General features: G+C 42.6%; 1 protein-coding gene across 9 annotated transcripts in view; it reads right to left on the bottom strand.

Annotated features, from left to right (window-relative positions):
- The window catches only part of HYCC1 (hyccin PI4KA lipid kinase complex subunit 1), a 369,003-nt gene that overhangs the window by 53,064 nt on the left and 295,980 nt on the right, over nucleotides 1-19,959 (bottom strand). For 8 of the 9 annotated variants that reach the window (XM_056519767.1, XM_056519768.1, XM_056519766.1 and 5 more), the window contains 3 exons: nucleotides 18,631-18,711; nucleotides 13,418-13,533; nucleotides 9,784-9,879 (listed from right to left, as the gene is read on the bottom strand). In XM_056519767.1, the coding sequence (XP_056375742.1) occupies nucleotides 9,784-9,879; nucleotides 13,418-13,533; nucleotides 18,631-18,711 (293 nt within the window). The remainder of the gene's footprint in view (nucleotides 1-9,783; nucleotides 9,880-13,417; nucleotides 13,534-18,630; nucleotides 18,712-19,959) is intronic. The other variant, XM_056519772.1, reaches the window with a different exon arrangement.

The raw sequence follows: 19,959 nt of genomic DNA on the forward strand, positions 1-19,959 counted from the left end.
AGAGAAATCTGCGGGTGGAGAAAAACTTCTTGACACTCAAACAAAACATGTCCAGGGACCAGAAAAGAAAATGGCAGAGGCAGAAAAATAGAAAAATCTGTCCAGAGAAATAAAAAGTCCCACCACAGCAAGTCCAGAATGCCATAGTATGGCCATCAGGTAAAAGATAAAAAGAAAGAGGGAAAACAAAAAATAAAAAGGGATCTAAAGAGTCAGAAATAGGAGGTTCACCAACCAGTAATGAGTTCAAGCTGGGCGATCAGAAGGTCCAGGAGGTGGGGTAGATCTGCTGTTCATAGTTGCCGGTTGCCATGTACGGGTTGGGCGCCCAGGGCGAGGAGGGAGAGGCGGTAGATCTATCACTGCTATATTCTCGCGGATCAGGGCCGCTCTGGCATCCGCTAGGTTTCGTACTGAGTGAGTGCGGCCGTTTACTTGAAAGGTTAGAGAGAAGGGGAACCCCCAACGATACTTCACCCCTTCCCTTTGCAGAGCCAATGTGACATGGCAGAAATCCCGGCGACGCACGAAAGTCGTCGGGGCCAAATCTGAATAGAGCCGTACTACCGGTGGCAGTCCAGGTAGATTAGGCAGGTTCCGTGCAGCTTGTAATATAATGTCTCTCACCTCTGGGTAATGTAGTTTCATAATAACATCCCTCGGCAGTTCAGGGTTTTTAGGCTTCGCTAATGCACGGTGAATACGATCCAGCCGCAACAGCTCAGGCTCCAACTAAGGGGTAAGTTCAAAGAAGAGCTCGGAGACTGCTTTTGGAAGGTCAGTGATATCCTCAGATAGCCCTCTAACGCGCAGGTTCGCCCTGCGCGAATCATTTTCCAGATCTTCCAATTTATATTCAAGAGCCTGCAGCTGAGTGGTATGGCCGTCAAGATCACTCCTGTCAGCCTCCACAGTATCCACCTGGTCATCCAGCTTAGCCTCTGTATCAGCTACCCTCTGTCCCAGGTCATGAATCTGAGATGTGATGTCAGCGACAGCTTTAGCAAGTTCAGTCTGGAATATAGACTTTATATTGCGAAACATAGCCACATGAGAGAGGTCCTCACGTGATTCAGCGCCTTCCTCATCAGAGCACGGGGCTGGCGAGCTGGAATGGGAGGCCGCCATCTTGGAGCACACGCTCGCTCTAAAGATGTCGGGGATTGACTGGGAACGATGCTGCATAAAATAGAGGGGATTGGATATGAAATGGGGAGAAATTAGCTTAATTCCTCCTCCACTTTTCATGTGCCTGGCCGGGTATAGTGTAGTCCGCGCACTCTCCTGGCCTGGTATAGTGTAGTCCGCGCACTCTCCTGGCCTGGTATAGTGTAGTCCGCGCACTCTCCTGGCCTGGTATAGTGTAGTCCGCGCACTCTCCTGGCCTGGTATAGTATAGTGTAGTCCGCGCACTCTCCTGGCCTGGTATAGTATAGTGTAGTCCGCGCACTCTCCTGGCCTGGTATAGTATAGTGTAGTCCGCGCACTCTCCTGGCCTGGTATAGTATAGTGTAGTCCGCGCACTCTCCTGGCCTGGTATAGTATAGTGTAGTCCGCGCACTCTCCTGGCCTGGTATAGTGTAGTCCGCGCACTCTCCTGGCCTGGTATAGTGTAGTCCGCGCACTCTCCTGGCCTGGTATAGTGTAGTCCGCGCACTCTCCTGGCCTGGTATAGTGTAGTCCGCGCACTCTCCTGGCCTGGTATAGTGTAGTCCGCGCACTCTCCTGGCCTGGTATAGTGTAGTCCGCGCACTCTCCTGGCCTGGTATAGTGTAGTCCGCGCACTCTCCTGGCCTGGTATAGTGTAGTTCGCGCACTCTCCTGGCCTGGTATAGTGTAGTCCGCGCACTCTCCTGGCCTGGTATAGTGTAGTCCGCGCACTCTCCTGGCCTGGTATAGTGTAGTCCGCGCACTCTCCTGGCCTGGTATAGTGTAGTCCGCGCACTCTCCTGGCCTGGTATAGTGTAGTCCGCGCACTCTCCTGGCCTGGTATAGTGTAGTCCGCGCACTCTCCTGGCCTGGTATAGTGTAGTCCGCGCACTCTCCTGGCCTGGTATAGTGTAGTCCGCGCACTCTCCTGGCCTGGTATAGTGTAGTCCGCGCACTCTCCTGGCCTGGTATAGTGTAGTTCGCGCACTCTCCTGGCCTGGTATAGTGTAGTCCGCGCACTCTCCTGGCCTGGTATAGTGTAGTCCGCGCACTCTCCTGGCCTGGTATAGTGTAGTCCGCGCACTCTCCTGGCCTGGTATAGTGTAGTCCGCGCACTCTCCTGGCCTGGTATAGTGTAGTCCGCGCACTCTCCTGGCCTGGTATAGTGTAGTCCGCGCACTCTCCTGGCCTGGTATAGTGTAGTCCGCACACTCTCCTGGCCTGGTAGTGTAGTCCGCGGGCTGTATGAGGCAATTTTTTTCCGCTGTGATCAGTAGTTTTTATCGGTACCATTATTGTTTTGACTTTTTGTCAACTTAATACGTTATTTTTTTTTCTGGTATATGAAGTGACCAAAAATTTTTAATCCTGTTACTTTAATTTTTTTTTTCTTTTTTTTTTTACATTTACGCCACTGGCCGTGCGGTTTTATTTGGTTATATTTTAATAGTTCTGACATTTACGCATGCGGCAATACCATGTATGGTTATGTTTATTTTTGTTTGCATTAATTTATTTCAAAATGGGGAAAAAGGGGGCGATTCAAACTTTTATTAGGGGAGGGGCTTATTAACATTTAATACCTTTTTATTTTGACATTTTTTTTTCTCACAATTTAATTAGTCCCCATAGGGCAGTGTTTTCCAAACAGTGTGTCTCCAGTTGTTGCATAACCATTTCCCAGCATGCCAGGACAGCCAAAGGCTGTCCAGGCATGCTGGGAGTTGTAGTTTTGCAACAGCTGGAGGCACACCGTCCTCTCAGCTGATTGGATCTCCCGATCAGCTCCACTGAGCTACCGGCACTTTGGACATTTTGGCATTTTGGGTTAATGCCGGACATCACCCTGATCAGTGATATCTGGCATTAGCCAGTACAAAGCGAGCTCCGCTCCTGAGCTCGCTTCATTTACCTGCTGCATGACTGCGCTGTTTATTTATGAAGGCCAGCAGTGGTGGGGTTAACTTCCTCACCTGATGTATGCCACCAATCACAGGAGGAGAGCACAGTCACGTGGACTGCTGGGCCAATCCTCGCCGCCAATGAAGGTAGGGGAACGCTGTGAGGTGCTTCTGCTGCGCCAATCCTTGCCGCCGCCACATGAGCCCCTGCCGTCAGGCCACCGTCACCGGAGCCGCAGTGGCAGGGGAACAGGTAAATAATCGCACTTTTTTAGCAACGGCCAAATCGACATATCAAAATTGCCAAAATTTGCAATACAATTGCCGTTGCGATATATTGTGCAGGCCTAGTGTCTACATAGGTACATGTTGGGATTCTAGGAGTGGTGTCCACATAGGTATATGTCCAATGGATGCAGCTTATCACAGTGTGAAACCATCTCTATAGTGCGTCCCACCACTGAGTTTTACCAGTACATAGCAGTCCTATTATGTAGTTTGTATCAGCTTTTAACTTATAGAACATGCATCTCTCAATTACAACACAAGGTAAAACCAGCTGACTGGACCTATGTAAGCATGAAAATAAACTACAAAACACTATATTACACAACCTCTAAATCAAGAAAATCGAGAAGGTCAAACTAACCAAATCCTGCAATGCAGGGTTTCCCAATCAGTAGTTTGCCAGCTGTTGCAATACTACAACTCCCATCATGCACCGACTGCTTATTCTAAACAACGGTTAGTCTGTTTCTTGCCAATTGTTTTTTGGTCACCAATCGTACATTTACCAGGCACGCAGGCAGAACTGGCCTCAGACTTATTAACACTATGGGTACGAATGTCCTCCAAATCACTAAAATAAGTCAAATACTTAAAGTGTCCAAAAAGAAAAGGGCAGTTTGAGCCGCTGCCTGTATATGCATGCACGTAACTCCATTTATTGAAGAAGCATTTACTTTGCTCAGTCAGACAGAAAATTAAACTGTGCTGGGTATTTTTCTTTTTCAAGCACCGTTCTGTCCATTAGCTACTATATTAATACATGGCGTGCAGAGATGATTGAAACGTATTGGGATGAGGAGTCTAGTACCACCAGGACTATTGACTGACTCTGCACTTAATTAGTCTAGTGATCAATACTCTGCAGTCAGCAATCATTCAACCACGGCGCTGACTTCCACTTATACGCCATTTATAATGTATACCAGTACTTAAGAGCAGAAAGTTGAATAAAAAAATAAAAAAAACATATAAACATATAAAAATGAGGGGAAAAAAACAACAACACAAATATAAATGAAAATATTGGTTTGGTATAGGTTAAGTAGTTAAAATGGAAGAGGGAGGGAGAGAGATGAGAGAAGGAGGGAGAGAGAGTGAGAGAGAGATGAGAGAAGGAGGGAGAGAGAGTGAGAGAGAGATGAGAGAAGGAGGGAGAGAGAGTGAGAGAGAAGGAGGGAGAGAGAGTGAGAGAGAGATGAGAGAAGGAGGGAGAGAGAGTGAGAGAGAGATGAGAGAAGGAGGGAGAGTGAGAGAGAAGGAGGGAGAGAGAGAGAGAGAGAGAGAGAGAGAGAGAGAGAGAGATGAGAGAAGGAGGGAGAGAGAGAGAGAGATGAGAGAAGGAGAGAGAGAGGAGAGAGAGAGAGAGAGAGAGAGAGAGAGAGAGAGAGAGAGAGGGGGGGGAGAGAGAGCGAGAGAGAGGGGGGGAGAGAGAGCGAGAGAGAGAGAGAGAGAGAGAGGGGGGAGAGAGAGCGAGAGAGAGAGCGAGAGAGAGAGAGAGAGAGGGGGGGAGAGAGAGCGAGAGAGAGAGAGAGAGAGGGGGGGAGGGAGAGAGAGAGAGAGAGAGAGAGAGAGAGAGAGAGAGAGGGGGGGGAGAGAGAGAGAGAGAGGGGGGGAGAGAGAGAGAGAGAGGGGGGAGAGAGAGAGAGAGGGGGGGAGAGAGAGAGAGAGAGAGAGAGAGAGGGGGGGGAGAGAGAGAGAGAGGGGGAGAGAGAGAGAGGGAGAGGGGGGGGAGAGAGAGAGAGAGAGAGAGGGAGAGAGAGAGAGAGAGAGAGAGTAGAGAGAGGGGGGGGAGAACATATTAAAAGATTCTGCAATACAATAAAAGTGATCAAGGTCATTAAATGTGGAGTTTATAGACCTTCAAATATGGGATTTTTCCTATCTTTGGAGGTGTATAATCTCCACATTTAATGCGCCTTGATCACTTTCTAGGCCGCATTAAGGTTCACCTGTGAGGCCAGAAACATATCAGCCAACTTAGGTGGGGCTTATAGTCTGCCTCCCTCCTCCCATTGTATGTGTGCTTAGTCACACTGGAGTAAACTGGGAGCAGGCTGTGAGTCGGACCTAATGCTGTTATAATTGCCCACTGTCCCCTGGTATTGCCCAAACGGCACAGGTAGGTTTAGTGTTAGGTACCATGCCACTTGAGAAACCTTGGAGTTGGTGTGCAGGCTCAGGTATGTCCTTCATATAAGGATATACTGGCTAATGTCTCAATCAGTGTTGAGGGTTAGTTATATGTCACTATTTACATCTCCCACAGTAGTGCACCTATACTTATGTATTATTCTATATGTTACACATCCACACCGTCTATCTGGTGTAGGATGCCATTGTGGCACTTGTAGTCCGCTGCAGGCATCCCCCATTGTATGCATTTTATGCTGGGGATCGCCCTTAGCAATGGACCACAAGCATGGAATCTGCTCCCCAAGTATAAATGCACAACTGCATTTGGGGTTGAGCACCTCCTGCTTTTTGAGACCACATTTTTTTCTTGTTATTAATACACAAAAAGGTAAGAAATAGAAATGAAAAAAAAAACAAAACAAAACAAAAAAAAACGAGTAAGATACTTATGAAGTTAAATCAACAATACTTCTCGTTGAAAGGTTGCTCTTTCTCGGGTTAAATTTCCCAGTCAGTGTCCAGCAGGAAAATAGGTTTCATTATTGGAAATGCTTTTAAAGAAAAGCTAAAAGGGTATTTTTTATTATTTTTTTAAATTATTATTGACGGCCGATCAGCAAGGGTCCAACAAATAGCTCTCCCGCTGAACAGCTGTTCTCCACAGTCGTGGAATTGACAATTCCCAGTAAAGGGAGCTCTGTACAATGTGTAATGGCTGTGTGGGTTACTACAGCTCAGATCATTCTGTCCTATATGGTACCTGCCGGGAGGTAGGTGTTGAGTAGAAAGGGGACATTCAATTATGGTGGATGCTTCCTCTGGTTTTTAGGTTTTTGTTGGGATATCTAGAATATTAGATAATACTATTCTCCCATTCAAGTCCTTCAATAGATATCTGTGAACCAAAAGACACAAATACATAATGTTTTAAAAGCTTTTGTTATTTTTCTGTAGTGTCGTTATTTTATAACCTGATGGAAATGTCATTTAAAAAATATATATATATGACAGTCTTAGAATTTCTGGAAAAATGGTTCCTAATTTTCTTATGTAGCTGAAGGCCAGGAAAATAGTCTTTATGGAATCTGTAATCATCCAAGCTAAGAGAAAAACACCAAAGACTGGAGGCTGGGGAATGCCGACCCTGCTCGGTCAGAATATACACGTCTGAATTCTACTCCAAAAGTGCTTAGATAAGGACCATCTGATACTTAGGAACATCCTCGATCGTGAGCTGCTGCTATGACTGTAGTTGTGAAGAATTCAAAGTGCAATTTCCCCTAAAAATAACAATCCTTCATAACCCTGAACGCAAAATTTGTAGAGTACAGATTTCACCCTTAGACATAATTTATCGTCTTGGGCAGGTTGGTCATGTGAGTGGCCCTAAGGCTATGTTCACATGATGGAATGTCCGCATGGAAAATTTCCGTGCAGACATTCCACAGACAGCAGAGCACCAGCAGCATATGCTTACGCTAGGACCACTTGGAAGTGCGCCATCTCATAGACAGCAATGTATTTCCTTGCAGAATCAACAAGAACATTGAACATGTTTAATGTTTTTGTGGAAGCCCGAATCAGGATTTTCGCTGCAGATGTTGCTGCCGTGGAAATTCTGCCATGTAAACGGAGCAGCAGAATCCGATTGAAATCAACGGGACTCTGATGCTGTAGAATGTCCCTGCGGAAGATACATGCAGAATTCCGCACGGACATTCTGTGGTGTCAACATTGCCTAAGGGTTAGTGGTGCATTTTTCTGACCAATAGCCTCCTCCTAGGGTCTGGCTATCTAGAACTATGTAGGTTTTTCATGTATGGGTTATCTACATTCATCACTGCAACGCGTATTGTTTTGCATCATAGCAACCAACTCTATATTGATTCATCATCTTAACTGTGACTGGTTGCTTCATATACCTACATTTACCTTTACCTGTGTACCTTGCAATTATTTTAGTTTATTTACATTTATACAATATTTCCATCTTTCTTATCTGTGATCATCTCTGATGGACTGGGATAACTCCCCTTAAATGGGCACTGTCAGATACAAAAACTTTTGATATGTTGTAAAGCATGTATAACCAATAGGTTTTGCAATTGCTTTAATTAGAAAATGTTCAGTATTTCAAACAGAAAAAGCCAGTTAAACAACTGCCCTCCTGCCTGCTTGGACACATTCTAGTCCTGCTGTGTCCATGTGTCATCACCTATGTCATGGACACACTTCCTTGATTGACAGCTGTGAGCGCAGGGCTCACAGCTGGAGGAAAAATCTTCCCACTGTCAGCTTGTGTCCCACTACTGTCAGTGAGGACAAGCTGGGAGTTGTAGTTTTGCTAATGCTAGGGGAGATGTGAGCAGACAGCATACTGAGGGAGGGGGCGGAGACCTGCACAGTGAGGCCACGCCCCCTCCCTTTGGGAGGAATTCAGACTAGTGAGCTAAATTAAAAGTGTAATAAAAAAATAAAGGTGCTAGACATATAAAAATTAGATGTACATGGTCAGGATTAGGTACTAAGTGATATATTTAAAAAATATATATATTTTTTGGGTGGATCTGCCGGGTACGCTTTAAAATCATTAAATCTGATGATGCCTTTAACTGGGTGAAACGTGTAGAGACCAGTTTTATATGCAACATAATTCTAGGATATTCTATGATCTGCCCATTGCTATGCCTATACATGTTATAGTATCTGTTACATGTCTGCTGTGAATACAAAATTCACGCTCACATTAAATGTGGGTCCTTTTCCTAAAATAAAACAAAAAATGATAAATATATATATGTGTAATAATAATAATAATGAAGATGACGTTTTGAAGTAAACTCGGATTTGGCTAGTATAAGATTGTTTCTTTTTGGGGAGAGCTAAATTGCTAACTTTTTTTCCATGGAGCACGGCCTGAGAAGGAGACTTCATACACCAATGTGCCTCTTCTGTTTCAATGTTTTTATTAATGTTTTCAGTAAAGAATAAAGTATACAATACATGTAACATAGTTAAGGCACTTTATGCCAACAGAAAGGAATGTAAACTCCCATATGTAAGTTATCAATACAGTAAACATAAGTCCGATAAGCTCGGATCGCCAAGTCACAAGCCAGTTGTGGCTTCCGAATAGGGATACTTATAAAGGTTCCTCCAATTGAACAATAGGCACAAGATGAGCTATTTGAAGGAGACCCGACTATCTAAATCAATCAATATATGTTAAGACAGATTAGCCCGGTAGCACCAGGTTGTGACCAATACAAAGACAGATACACAGGGGAAGACAACACGAAACCACTGTGCCTCTTCAATGATAACCAGTACACCCCAAGTAAGATCTACTAGGCTATCAAATTCTGAGAACTTAAGATAAGACAGATGGAACAAATATTAATATACATATGTTGATATTTAACCCCCAAATAAAAAGCATCCCAGCATGGTTCACTGAATTATGCAAAGCATATACATAAGGAGATACAGTCATTGACAAAGCACTTTCACAGGAGCATGAAAGAGCAATAGGGACTTATCAAAAATTCAGCTTTCCTTGACCAAGAGACCAAATGAAATGCATTTATATCAACAGGAGCCTATTGCATATAGTTTGCAAAAATAAATCAAGGCTCATTGCCTGCACAGTTGGTGTACTGCAGACGTAGCTCGGAGGTTATTGTGAAATATGTGAAGCCTGTTCAAGATGAAGATATTGTAATTATTCAAGGAAACTGTTTTATTTCCTTATGCTAATGTTTTCAGCTTTTGCTTTAACCCCTTACCACAAGATAGATTTATGACACAGTAAGAAGTAGTGATCATACTGTGGCATAAACCTACAGTTTGTGGATAGCATGGGGAAAGAGTATGGAATAAAAATTGTACATAAAAAAATGCCCAGAGTATCTTCAATATCAGGAGTAGAATTAGTACACTAGCCAAAAGTATACACCCCTTCACCACATGATAGCTTGTTGGGGATCATTTGTGACCCCCAAGGATAGCCAGAATAGGGTCATTGATCACCAGCACCCTAGAATGGAGTGGCATGGTGCATTCTCGACAACTGCTCTATTCAAACACCACCTGCATTCTTGTGGATAGAGAAAAATGGGGAAAAGGGCTCCCCAATTCTGGCGATAAGCGGGAGGAGGTGATCCCAACAGTCATCCCACCAACGATCTAGAATTTATCTAGTGGACAGCTGATCAATTCTGTGTGGAATTTCCCTTCAGCTAGGTCCATGAAGTTATGCAACATATTGATTATCAATGAAAGAGAAAAAAGGCAAGATATGAAGCATTCTTACTTTGAGGACATATGACACAGGGATCGGAGAGAAGGTGCTGGCATGAAGTTTAAGGCAGAGTTATAACATAATAGCAGGAACGACAGCACTTCAAACCTAGAGGAAAACAGAGACAACACTGTCAACTATAGAGGCAAGATGAAGAACAGTCAATGAACGCAAGAACGACATAGCAATACTTGGATATAACAGCTGGCCCTAGATGTCATATCAAGTATGAACATATTCTGCATGAACACTGGTTGTGCCAACACCAATTGCTATTCCAGTACGGTTTACAACTGGTGATCTTTACTAGAGATGAGCGAACTTACAGTAAATTCGATTCATCACGAACTTCTCGGCTCAGCAGTTGATGTCTTTTCCTGCATAAATTAGTTCAGCTTTCAGGTGCTCCGGGGGGCTGGAAAAGGTGGATACAGTCCTAGGAGACTCTTTTTGTATCCACCTTTTCCAGCCCACGGGAGCACCTGAAAGCTGAACTCATTTATGCAGGATAAGTCATCAACTGCCGAGCCGAGAAGTTTGTGACGAATCGAATTTACTGTAAGTTCGCTCATCTCTAATCTTTACATTAGCCATACATATACACTTACTGGTCAAAGTCAAGAGAAGATGAAAACTGGAGTACCCAAAAAACCCATTTAGGGTCACACATGCATATTTTATGCTGCAGATTTGCTGTAGCAGATTTTGATACCCACTGAGGTCAATGAGCAGCAAAACCTGCAGCAGCAAATCTGTAGCAAAAATTTGTACGTGTGAATATACCCTTTATTCAGATTGAAGCGTGTTTATCAACAAGACCCACCTGGAACCCACCTTATGACACAAGACCCAACTGGAACCCACCTTATGACACAAGACCCAACTGGAACCCACCTTATGACACAAGACCCAACTGGAACCCACCTTATGACACAAGACCCAACTGGAACCCACCTTATGACACAAGACCCAACTGGAACCCACCTTATGACACAAGACCCAACTGGAACCCACCTTATGACACAAGACCCAACTGGAACCCACCTTATGACACAAGACCCAACTGGAACCCCTACTGAACAGAACCTGCAGCAACATATGGAACTATGGTGCTCAAAGTTCAATACAGAAGAACCACCAGGTTCTGTAAAACATGTATTGTAAAACATACCGTAGGTAGAAATGAGGCTTATGTGTGCAAAAAAGGTGCACGTCTCATGCACATTTTGTAATGGCACGAATGTTGTAACATGACAGGGTTTACTATAGAGCAATGAACAAACCTGTCAAGCAGGAAGAAAACCAGATATCAAACTTACCTGATCTGGACCCAGCCCACTAACAAAATATTACTAATAGCCCAATATAACGAACAGCAGGAAATCTATTACTTAGTTGTAACCAGGTTGGCGGTTTCCTGATAAACTGGTGTCTAATAAAACAAGTAGAAATAATAAACATGTGATGTAAAAAAGGTATTCACTATAGAAAAGTCTACAGATTGTGTGGTATATACTAATTATCAGGAAAAAAATAAAAATAAAGCATAGGTAAGGTGAAAATCCATTCGCCTACAAAAAACAGCATATGTTGAAATCAATCCCATTTCCCGTTGCAGTTTAGGTGGTGTTGTATTTTGTTGTATAAAAAAAGGAGTAGCTGTGATTACAGCCTACGATAAAAGAGTTGTAAGGCAATCCTTCCTTAGTCCTACAGATGGTGCACAAAGAAGGGGATTTCACCACACGCTGCCAGACAGATGAATGGCTTTTGTTGTCTGAAGTGTTCCCTTTCCATAATGATCACATATAAATGCAGGGGAAAAAATTGCCTTTGATACCTGCTCTTCAGCGGCGTGTCGACAAACATAAAGAGGTGTTCTGCTGAGATGACAAAGTAGCCCTTACACCTATGGAAACGTATGGTTTGCCTTTCAATCCCAGCATAAACCATGAGCTCTTAGGCTGCATTCATTTTTACATTACTGGTGCCGGATCCGGCTGGGGGAGGGGAAAATCGGGCTCTCCCGTACCCAAACGTTGACTCTGGTTGGCTCATTTTTGACCCGTATGCGGTTTCCTGACTGGACCTAAAACCGTGGTAGACTACGGTTTTAGGTCCAGTCACAAAACAGAATACAGGTCAAAAATGAGCCGACCTGAGTCAAACAGCTCATTAAAGTAAATGGGAGTTCAGCGCTGGTCAGGCTGGGGTACGGGAGTGCCCGGTTTGCCCCTCCCCCAGCCAGATCCGGCACCCGTAATGTAAAAACGAAGTGTGAATGCAGCCTTACTGATGTTTTTCTAGTTACATTGTGTAATGAATGATCACAGTCTTTAAATATTAAAGAGAATGTGACAGCCGATTCACCAGCATTAAAACCAATATACTGTATTATAGTGCAGGCGAATAGCTGTAAAGGGTGACTCACTAATTTTTGTAGCTTTTGGGCAGTGACTGTTTATTTTTATTTTTTTTATTCCTACTGAGCACATTGGAGGCGGGGTGATGTGACAGTGGGGAGGGGGCAAACAGATCGCTTTGCTTCTTGCTCATCCCCGATAACTGCTCACATGTCACAGAAGGGGGCAGACTGGGGGGGTGAATACTGATGAGACAGGGGAGCTCAGCGAGCCGGCTCCCCACCTCCAACGCATGCTGGAGCGCAATAGGAATATAAGAATGAAGAAAAGTCACAACTATGCACAAAAGCCACAAAAATTAGTGAGTGACCCTTCATTTTACAGTTCTTCATCTGCACTATAACTCAATATATTAGGTTTAGTGCAAGTGAATCAGCTCAGATGCCGATCTCAGCCGAACATCCAGAAGCGGTGCATGCGCAGTATAGGCCGAGCGAGCAGGGAGAAGAATTATGAATATGTAGGAGCCAGGTGCAGCCCACCCGGCGAAGATGACATCACAGAGCCCGAAGAAGGGTTCGTAGCTCTGCCCATGCCCCAAGCAACTAATTTGCATATACAGAAAAAGATGAATTACGGCGTAACGGAGTGAGTATCATTTTGATCAGTATCACCCGACTTACAAGCCTGCATGACAAGTTAGTGCTGGTGATACTGCTGACAAATCTCCTTTAACCTTACAGATGTATTTTTTAGCTGTGTACATCTGAGTTTATGCTGTACGGATTGTATGAAAGAGGTAACAGAAAAAGACAATTACAACCAAGGGTTACCAGAAAACAGTTTAATATAGACATATTATAAATGTCAGATTGGTGAATCTGGTAACCGATATGTAGACCAACCAAGAGTCGTTTAAAAAACAAGAAACAAAAAACACACACTTTAGTGTTTTCTCTGGAAAGTTTGTTAGGAACCGACAGATGCAGGAAAAATATTATATTTATATACATAAATCATATTTTGTATTATTTATTACTATATAATGTTTTTTTCATTATTAATTATTATTATTTTTAGTACAGTAGTAGTATATATAACACACACAACTCCAGCTGTTGTAAAACTACAACTACCAGCATGCTGGGAGTTGTAGTTTTGCAACAGTTGGAGGCACACTGTTTGCTTTTTGCTTATTTTCTTTTGGTGAGGAGGTAATCATTTCTGGCAATGTACTACATGACCAATGTAAAATTCCAATACATTTAAAGCAGTACCTTTACCTGTTCTGAGCAGTTAACATTTCCCTTTGAGGATGAGGGCCACTGTACACAACTCTGCTAAGACCGTGCTGGGATAACGCTCCTTCCGTGAGTGCCATGGAGCCTATACTGGAGGGCTAGAAACAAAACACAGATTTAATGTATGAATTTATGTCGTAATAATCTTTGTAGTAGTTGGACCTACTTAGAAACCTATCAAGTTTGATGGCAAAATAATAAATAAATCTCTTACTGACCCTACAAATATCCTGCCTCTCCCATTCTAGTATCAGGACCTCCGCAGCCTCTACTTCATGGTCCCACTAGACCCAGAACATGTGAGCACTGCAGCCAATCCCCTATTAGCTGTACGATATTGCTGCCTCTATACTGGATTCAGTCTATGTATGATATGATAATAATGTACAGTCTAGTGACTGCTCCAAACTCAGACATCCCCAGCACTCTGGACTAATGCGCTACACTGTTTGCCTGATATAACCAGATAAGCTGCTTAACATTTTAGCTAATGCATTTTGAATAGAAGAAAAAAAAAAAAAAACTTTCAAAGTCACAGTGGAAAACTTTAAAGGGAACATGTCACTTTTATGTTGCCTGAATCATAAGTCATCAGAGTGGTCCCGGGAGGCTTCTCCCTGTCCCACTACTGCCCCTCTTTGGGTATAGGAAGCGATCAATCAAGAGACCAAGTTCCCTTTAAAGGGAATAAATCCTGTGTAATTACAGAATAAACCAAATAATATTATTTATTACAACATAAAATACTTCCCCTCAATGATCAAACATAGCACAAGTATAAACAAGAGCAAGAAACTACTCCCCCTTCATTTCGGATACAATACCCGTTTGTCTCTGTGCTGGCATCAGTGTTGGTACTTACTAAACTAGTGCAAAGGAGCAAACATGGAAATGTGAATACTAATTCTGTGTCAATCTGTAATGGGTTAACAACAATTAGGACAAGTACAGAAGGCTCTATTCATACTTCCATTAGTGCTTTTCCATCAAGTTTCCACTTCTCCTAGACCGTGATATTTTATTTATTAAAGGGAAATAAGAAAGATCTACTGTATAATAAAAGTCTCTAGGATTCATCACTGCTCCTGTAAAACCAGAGGTCATTCAACCAGTGTGAACTGAGCCTTAAGCCCTTTTCATCACTCCTCATCTGTGAACATAAAAACATATTTTTTTTCCCCCCAAATCAATTCAGGTATCTGTGCTGCTCCCATAGACAGTGAATGAAGTGCGTGCAGACCCACCGCTTCACTCAGCAGGGAGAGTTTGGGCTAAAAGCTCTTAGATCATGGGAAAAGGGGGGGGGGGGGGGGGGAAGAGTCTATTATCTCCGGTAACTTTTCAGGATAAGCTGTCCTGTGTGTGTACATGAAAAGTAGCACTATCTCTGCCCATTATACCACTTGTATATTATATTTTTGTCTTGGTTACCCCCTGAAGGCACCAATCTCTGGCAGCTTTCATTGAGCTTAGCTGAAGAGTGGGTGCAGACTACATACGCACAACAAACTGGGGATCCTCCTTCCCTACCGCCCTGTAACAAAGCCTATGGTTTTCAAGAAGAATACAGAGCAGTACTAAACAGTCGTTCACACTACGTTTTGTAACTACGGTTCCCGTATACGGCTGGGAGGAGCGGGGGCGGGGCTTAATCGCGGCGCCCGCACTCAGATGTATAGGGGAACCGCATTTAATGCATGTCTATGAGCCGACCGGAGTCAACTGCAGCCTCCGGTCGGCTGCTTTTTCGGCTATATGCGGTTTCCCGACCGTAGGCAAAAACGCGGTCGACCACGTTTTTGCCTGCAGTCGGGAAACTGCATACAGCCGAAAAAGCAGCCGACCGGAGGCTACGGTTCACTCCGGTCGGCTCATAGACATGCATTAAATACAGTTCCCGAATACGGCTGAGTGCGGGCGCCGTGATTAAGCCCCGCCCCCCTCCTCCCAGCCGTATACGGGAACCGTAGTTACAAAACATAGTGTGAACCCAGCCTAACCCGGGTTTCCAGCATTTACTGCAAAATAGTAACCCTACACTTCTCCCCCTCATTCATACCCCTTGATCCCTGCCCTCTCCATAGACTTATGAGAAGGATATAAGGATTTTCCTTATTGATGAGCAGATAAGAAGTTAGGAGAAGGAGAGAAGCCTTGTACGTGCAGGAGAGAGCACTTTTCCCTAATAAGATATATTGCAGAGTTTGATTTTTACTTGTATTACTGATTTATGGAACGTTGTTTGAAGTTACACTTGAGGGTTGGGCTACATCCACAAATGTATATTTGCTTCCATAATAAAAGAAAAAGTCGCACTCACCAGTCTTCTTAACCCCTTAACGACGCAGGACGTAAATGTACGTCCTGGTGATGTGGTACTTAACGCACCAGGACGTACATTTACATCCTGAGCATAACCGCGGGCATCGGAGCGATGCCGGCATCATGCGCGGCAGGTCCTGGCTGTGGATCGCATTAACACCTCAGATGCCGTGATCAATACAGATCACGGCATCTGCAGCATCACGGTCACTTAACAGGATGATCGGATCGCCCGCAGCGCTGCTGCGGCGATCCGATCATCCTGCACGGCAGACGGAGGTCCCCTCACCTGGCTCCGCTGCCTTCTGGGAGTCTTCTGCTCTGATCTGCCTTACCGCAGACCAGAGCAGAAGATGACCGATAACCCTGATCAGTGCTATGTCCTATACATAGCACTGAACAGGATTAGCAATCGAGTGATTGGTATAAATAGTCCCCTATGGGGACTATAAGAGTGCAAAAAAAAAGTAAAAAAAGTAAAAAAGAAAAAAAAAAAGTGAAAAACCCCCTCCCCCAATAAAAACGTAAATTGTGCCATTTTCCCTATTTTACCCCCAAAAAGTGTAAAAAATGTATTTTATATACATATTTGGTATCACCGCGTGCGTAAATATCCGAACTATTAAAATAAAAATGATCCCGTATGGTGAACGGCGTGAACATTAAAAAAAAAAAGCTGCTTTTTTATAACATTTTATTCCCAAAAAAATTTATAAAAAATGTAATAAAAGTTTTCTATAAGCAAATATGGTATTAATAAAAAGTACAGATCACGGCGCAAAAAATGATCCCTCATACCGTCGCTTATACGGAAAAATGAAAAAGTTATAGGTCTTCAAAATAGGGGGATTGTAAACATACTAATTTGGTTAAAAAGTTAGCGATTTTTTTTTAAGCGCAACAGTAATAGAAAAGTGTATAATCATGAGTATAATTTTAATCGTATTGACCCAGAGAATAAAAAACACGTAATTTTTACCATAAATTGTACGGCGTGAAAACAAAACCTTCCAAAATTTGCTAAATTGCGGTTTTCTTTTTAATTTCCCCACACAAATAGTATTTTTTTGGTTGCGCCATACATTTTATGGTAAAGTGAGTGATGGCATTACAACGTACAACTGGTCGCGCAAAAAACAAGCTCTCATACTAGTCTGTGGATGAAAATATAAAAGAGTTATGATTTTTTGAAGGCGAGGAGGAAAAAACAAAAACGTAAAAATAAAATTGTCTTCGTCCTTAAGGTCCAAATGGGCTGCGTCCTTAAGGGGTTAAATGTGATTTATTCCATTTGGAATTTAGTTCTGAATGGAATTAAGCACATTTAAGAATACTGATGAGTGCGACCTTTTCTTATAGAAGCATTGCAATGAATCAGGACTGTATAGGTCAGCACCTCCATCTGTGCACTCTATAGTCTCCCACCAACGTGTAATGGTCTCCGCAGACACACTGCTAAGAGAAAGATTAATCAGAGTAGTGCCAGTTCATTTCTACCAATTTGTTTCTTTTTGTAACAATGAAAAAAAATGGTCAACTTAAAGGCAAAATGTGACATGAAACCCTGCATTATTCTATACAGAAAAAAGTATACAGAGAATTATCTGCCGTATAAACAGACACTTGGATGTGTTATTACCAACATATAAAAGCGGCTGTAATCCATTCCAAAAGATTATACAGATATGTGAAGAAATTTGGCTGATATGGGCAACTCCCGTATACTTGTCCATTCAACTGTATTTAATACCATCTATACCATTGTAAACCTTAACAGTTCCACATACCAGTCTATGTAAAATCCTGCTGGTGTTAGATTAGGCAGATTTAATTAGAGGCACACGTCTCTTTATAAATGTGGCACATCCATAGCTGCCCCATACACCTCCGAATGAAATCTACACCAGCTGGTTCATTACTTAAAAAGCTCTGACATTAAGCCGTTAACATCAGGTTGTGTTTCGGACAGCATTATATGATGCCTATGACTGTTTTAGTAGACAACAATACATTAGGAAGTAAATCTTTTCCTGTGGGCCCACTCTCAGACATAAATGGGCACTGTTAGATACAAAAAATTTTGATATGTTGTAAAGCATGCATAATTAATAGGTTTTGCAATCGCTTTCATTAAAAAATTTGCAGTATTTCATATGGAAAAAGCCAGTCAAACAACTGCCCTCCTGCTTGCTTGGACACATACTAGTCCTGCTGTGTCCATGTGTCATCACCTATGTCATGGACACACTTCCTTGATTGACAGGTGTGAGTGCAGGGCTCACAGCTAGAGGAAAAATCCTCCCACTGTCATCTTGTGTCCCGCTACTGTCAGTGAGGAGGCTAGGAGTTGTAGTTTTGCTAATGTTAGGGGAGATGTGAGCAGACAGCATACTGAGGGAGGGGGCGGAGAGCTGCACAGTGAGGCCACGCCCCCTCCCATTGAGAGGAATTCAGACTAGTGAGCTAAATTTAAAGTGTAATAAAATAAATAAATGGTGCTAGACACATAGGGGGATATTTATCAAAACCTGTGAAGAGGAAAAGTTGCCCAGTTGCCCATAGCAACCAATCAGCTCGCTTCTTTCATTTTTAACAAGGCCTCTGTCAAATGAAAGAAGCAATCTGATTGGTTGCTATGGGCAACTTTTCCTCTGGACAGGTTTTGATAAATCTCCCCCATAAAAATTAGAGGTACATGGTCAGGATTAGGTACTGAGTGATATATTTAAAAAAAAATGTTTTTGTTGGATAATCACGGGTACGCTTTAAAAAAAAAAAAAAAAAAAAAAAAAAAAATAAAATAAAAGGTTGAGCACAAGGACAAAATGAAGCCGCAGCCTCTCTGGAAACCAGATAAAACATTCACTTCGTACCTCATGAAACACGGAAGGCTTTGACAAGGATGGGATTGTGAAAGATAAGACCTTGCTGTGTCCTTGTTCATCCATGATTTCCTGAAAAACAAAAAATATATTTTACTTACAACTTTACACCTTTGCAGAAACATCCCTCATCTTTAAAAATAAAAAAAAAAACTGTCCTTGCTGGCATAAGTCATTCTGTAAACATGGAATTAAATTTCATATATATGTGTTATGGTCCTTAAAATGGACAATAAATAGAAGCTGAAAATGTATTTCACAACCATTTTTTGTACATGTAGACAAGGTTAAAATGGGTTTCCAGGGCGAGCTGCTTTATGGTGACACATTGTTGGGAATTTTCCATTGGTTTAAATTTAATTTAATTATTATTTTTTTTTTTTTTTAAAGGTGAAAATTGTGAGAGAAACGTGTCCTTTTTGAGCTTCTTGCCATTTATGAAGAACGTGCGCCTCTTTGATAAATGTGGGGGAAGAACACATGATGTACGCTCAGGCAAACGGATGGGGAAAAAGAACTTTACTTAGACAATAATACCCCCCTCCCCGTTGCCTTCACAAGAATAGATATGAACAAGGCTTTAAAGTATATGTGGTAGGTGGTGGGGTGTGTAAAAAAAATATAAAAAAATAAAAATAAACAGACAAAAAGAAAAAGAAATACTTTGCCCTTGCAGGAAGGACATGCCATCAGGAACCAGCCAAGAGGATCAGCATGGCAGCTGTAGGGAGATCTGGAGAGGAGAGTATAGCTTATTATTTTTACTGAACCCATATATAATTTACGCCCAAAGAACCCCTTTAAACAAAATAAAGTCTACCATTGAGCATGGTGCAGAGATTCGTTTAATTCTGGGTGATCTGGGGGGGTGATAAGCTGGTTGGTTGACTAGTTTGTCTGCCAGTCAGCCCGCACCATAATTGTGTTTAAGGGAATCTGACATCAGTGTCACGCACACTAACTTGCTGATTTAGGCTCATAGTGTGGTTAAGAATAGGATATAATTAAAAATTAGGACTGTCCGGATGGCGCCTTCCTTGCAAGAATGAAAAATTGCCTGTATGTTTAAAAAGCAATTTTTATTGAATAAATGAAATAAAATAATAAGGATGCGATGGCCGATATTTTGCAAATACATATATGTATTTTTTATTATTTTATTTCATTTATTCAATAAAAATTGCTTTTAAACATACAGTCAATTTTTCATTCTTGCAAGGAAGGCGCCATCCGGACAGTCCTAATTTTTAATGATATCCTATTCTATTCCAACCGTACCCTGAGGTTACGGGAAAGGACGCCGAGGCTGCCACCTCTCCT

The sequence above is a fragment of the Hyla sarda genome, chromosome 5, assembly GCF_029499605.1.
Source record: "Hyla sarda isolate aHylSar1 chromosome 5, aHylSar1.hap1, whole genome shotgun sequence".
Classification (NCBI taxonomy): domain Eukaryota; kingdom Metazoa; phylum Chordata; class Amphibia; order Anura; family Hylidae; genus Hyla; species Hyla sarda.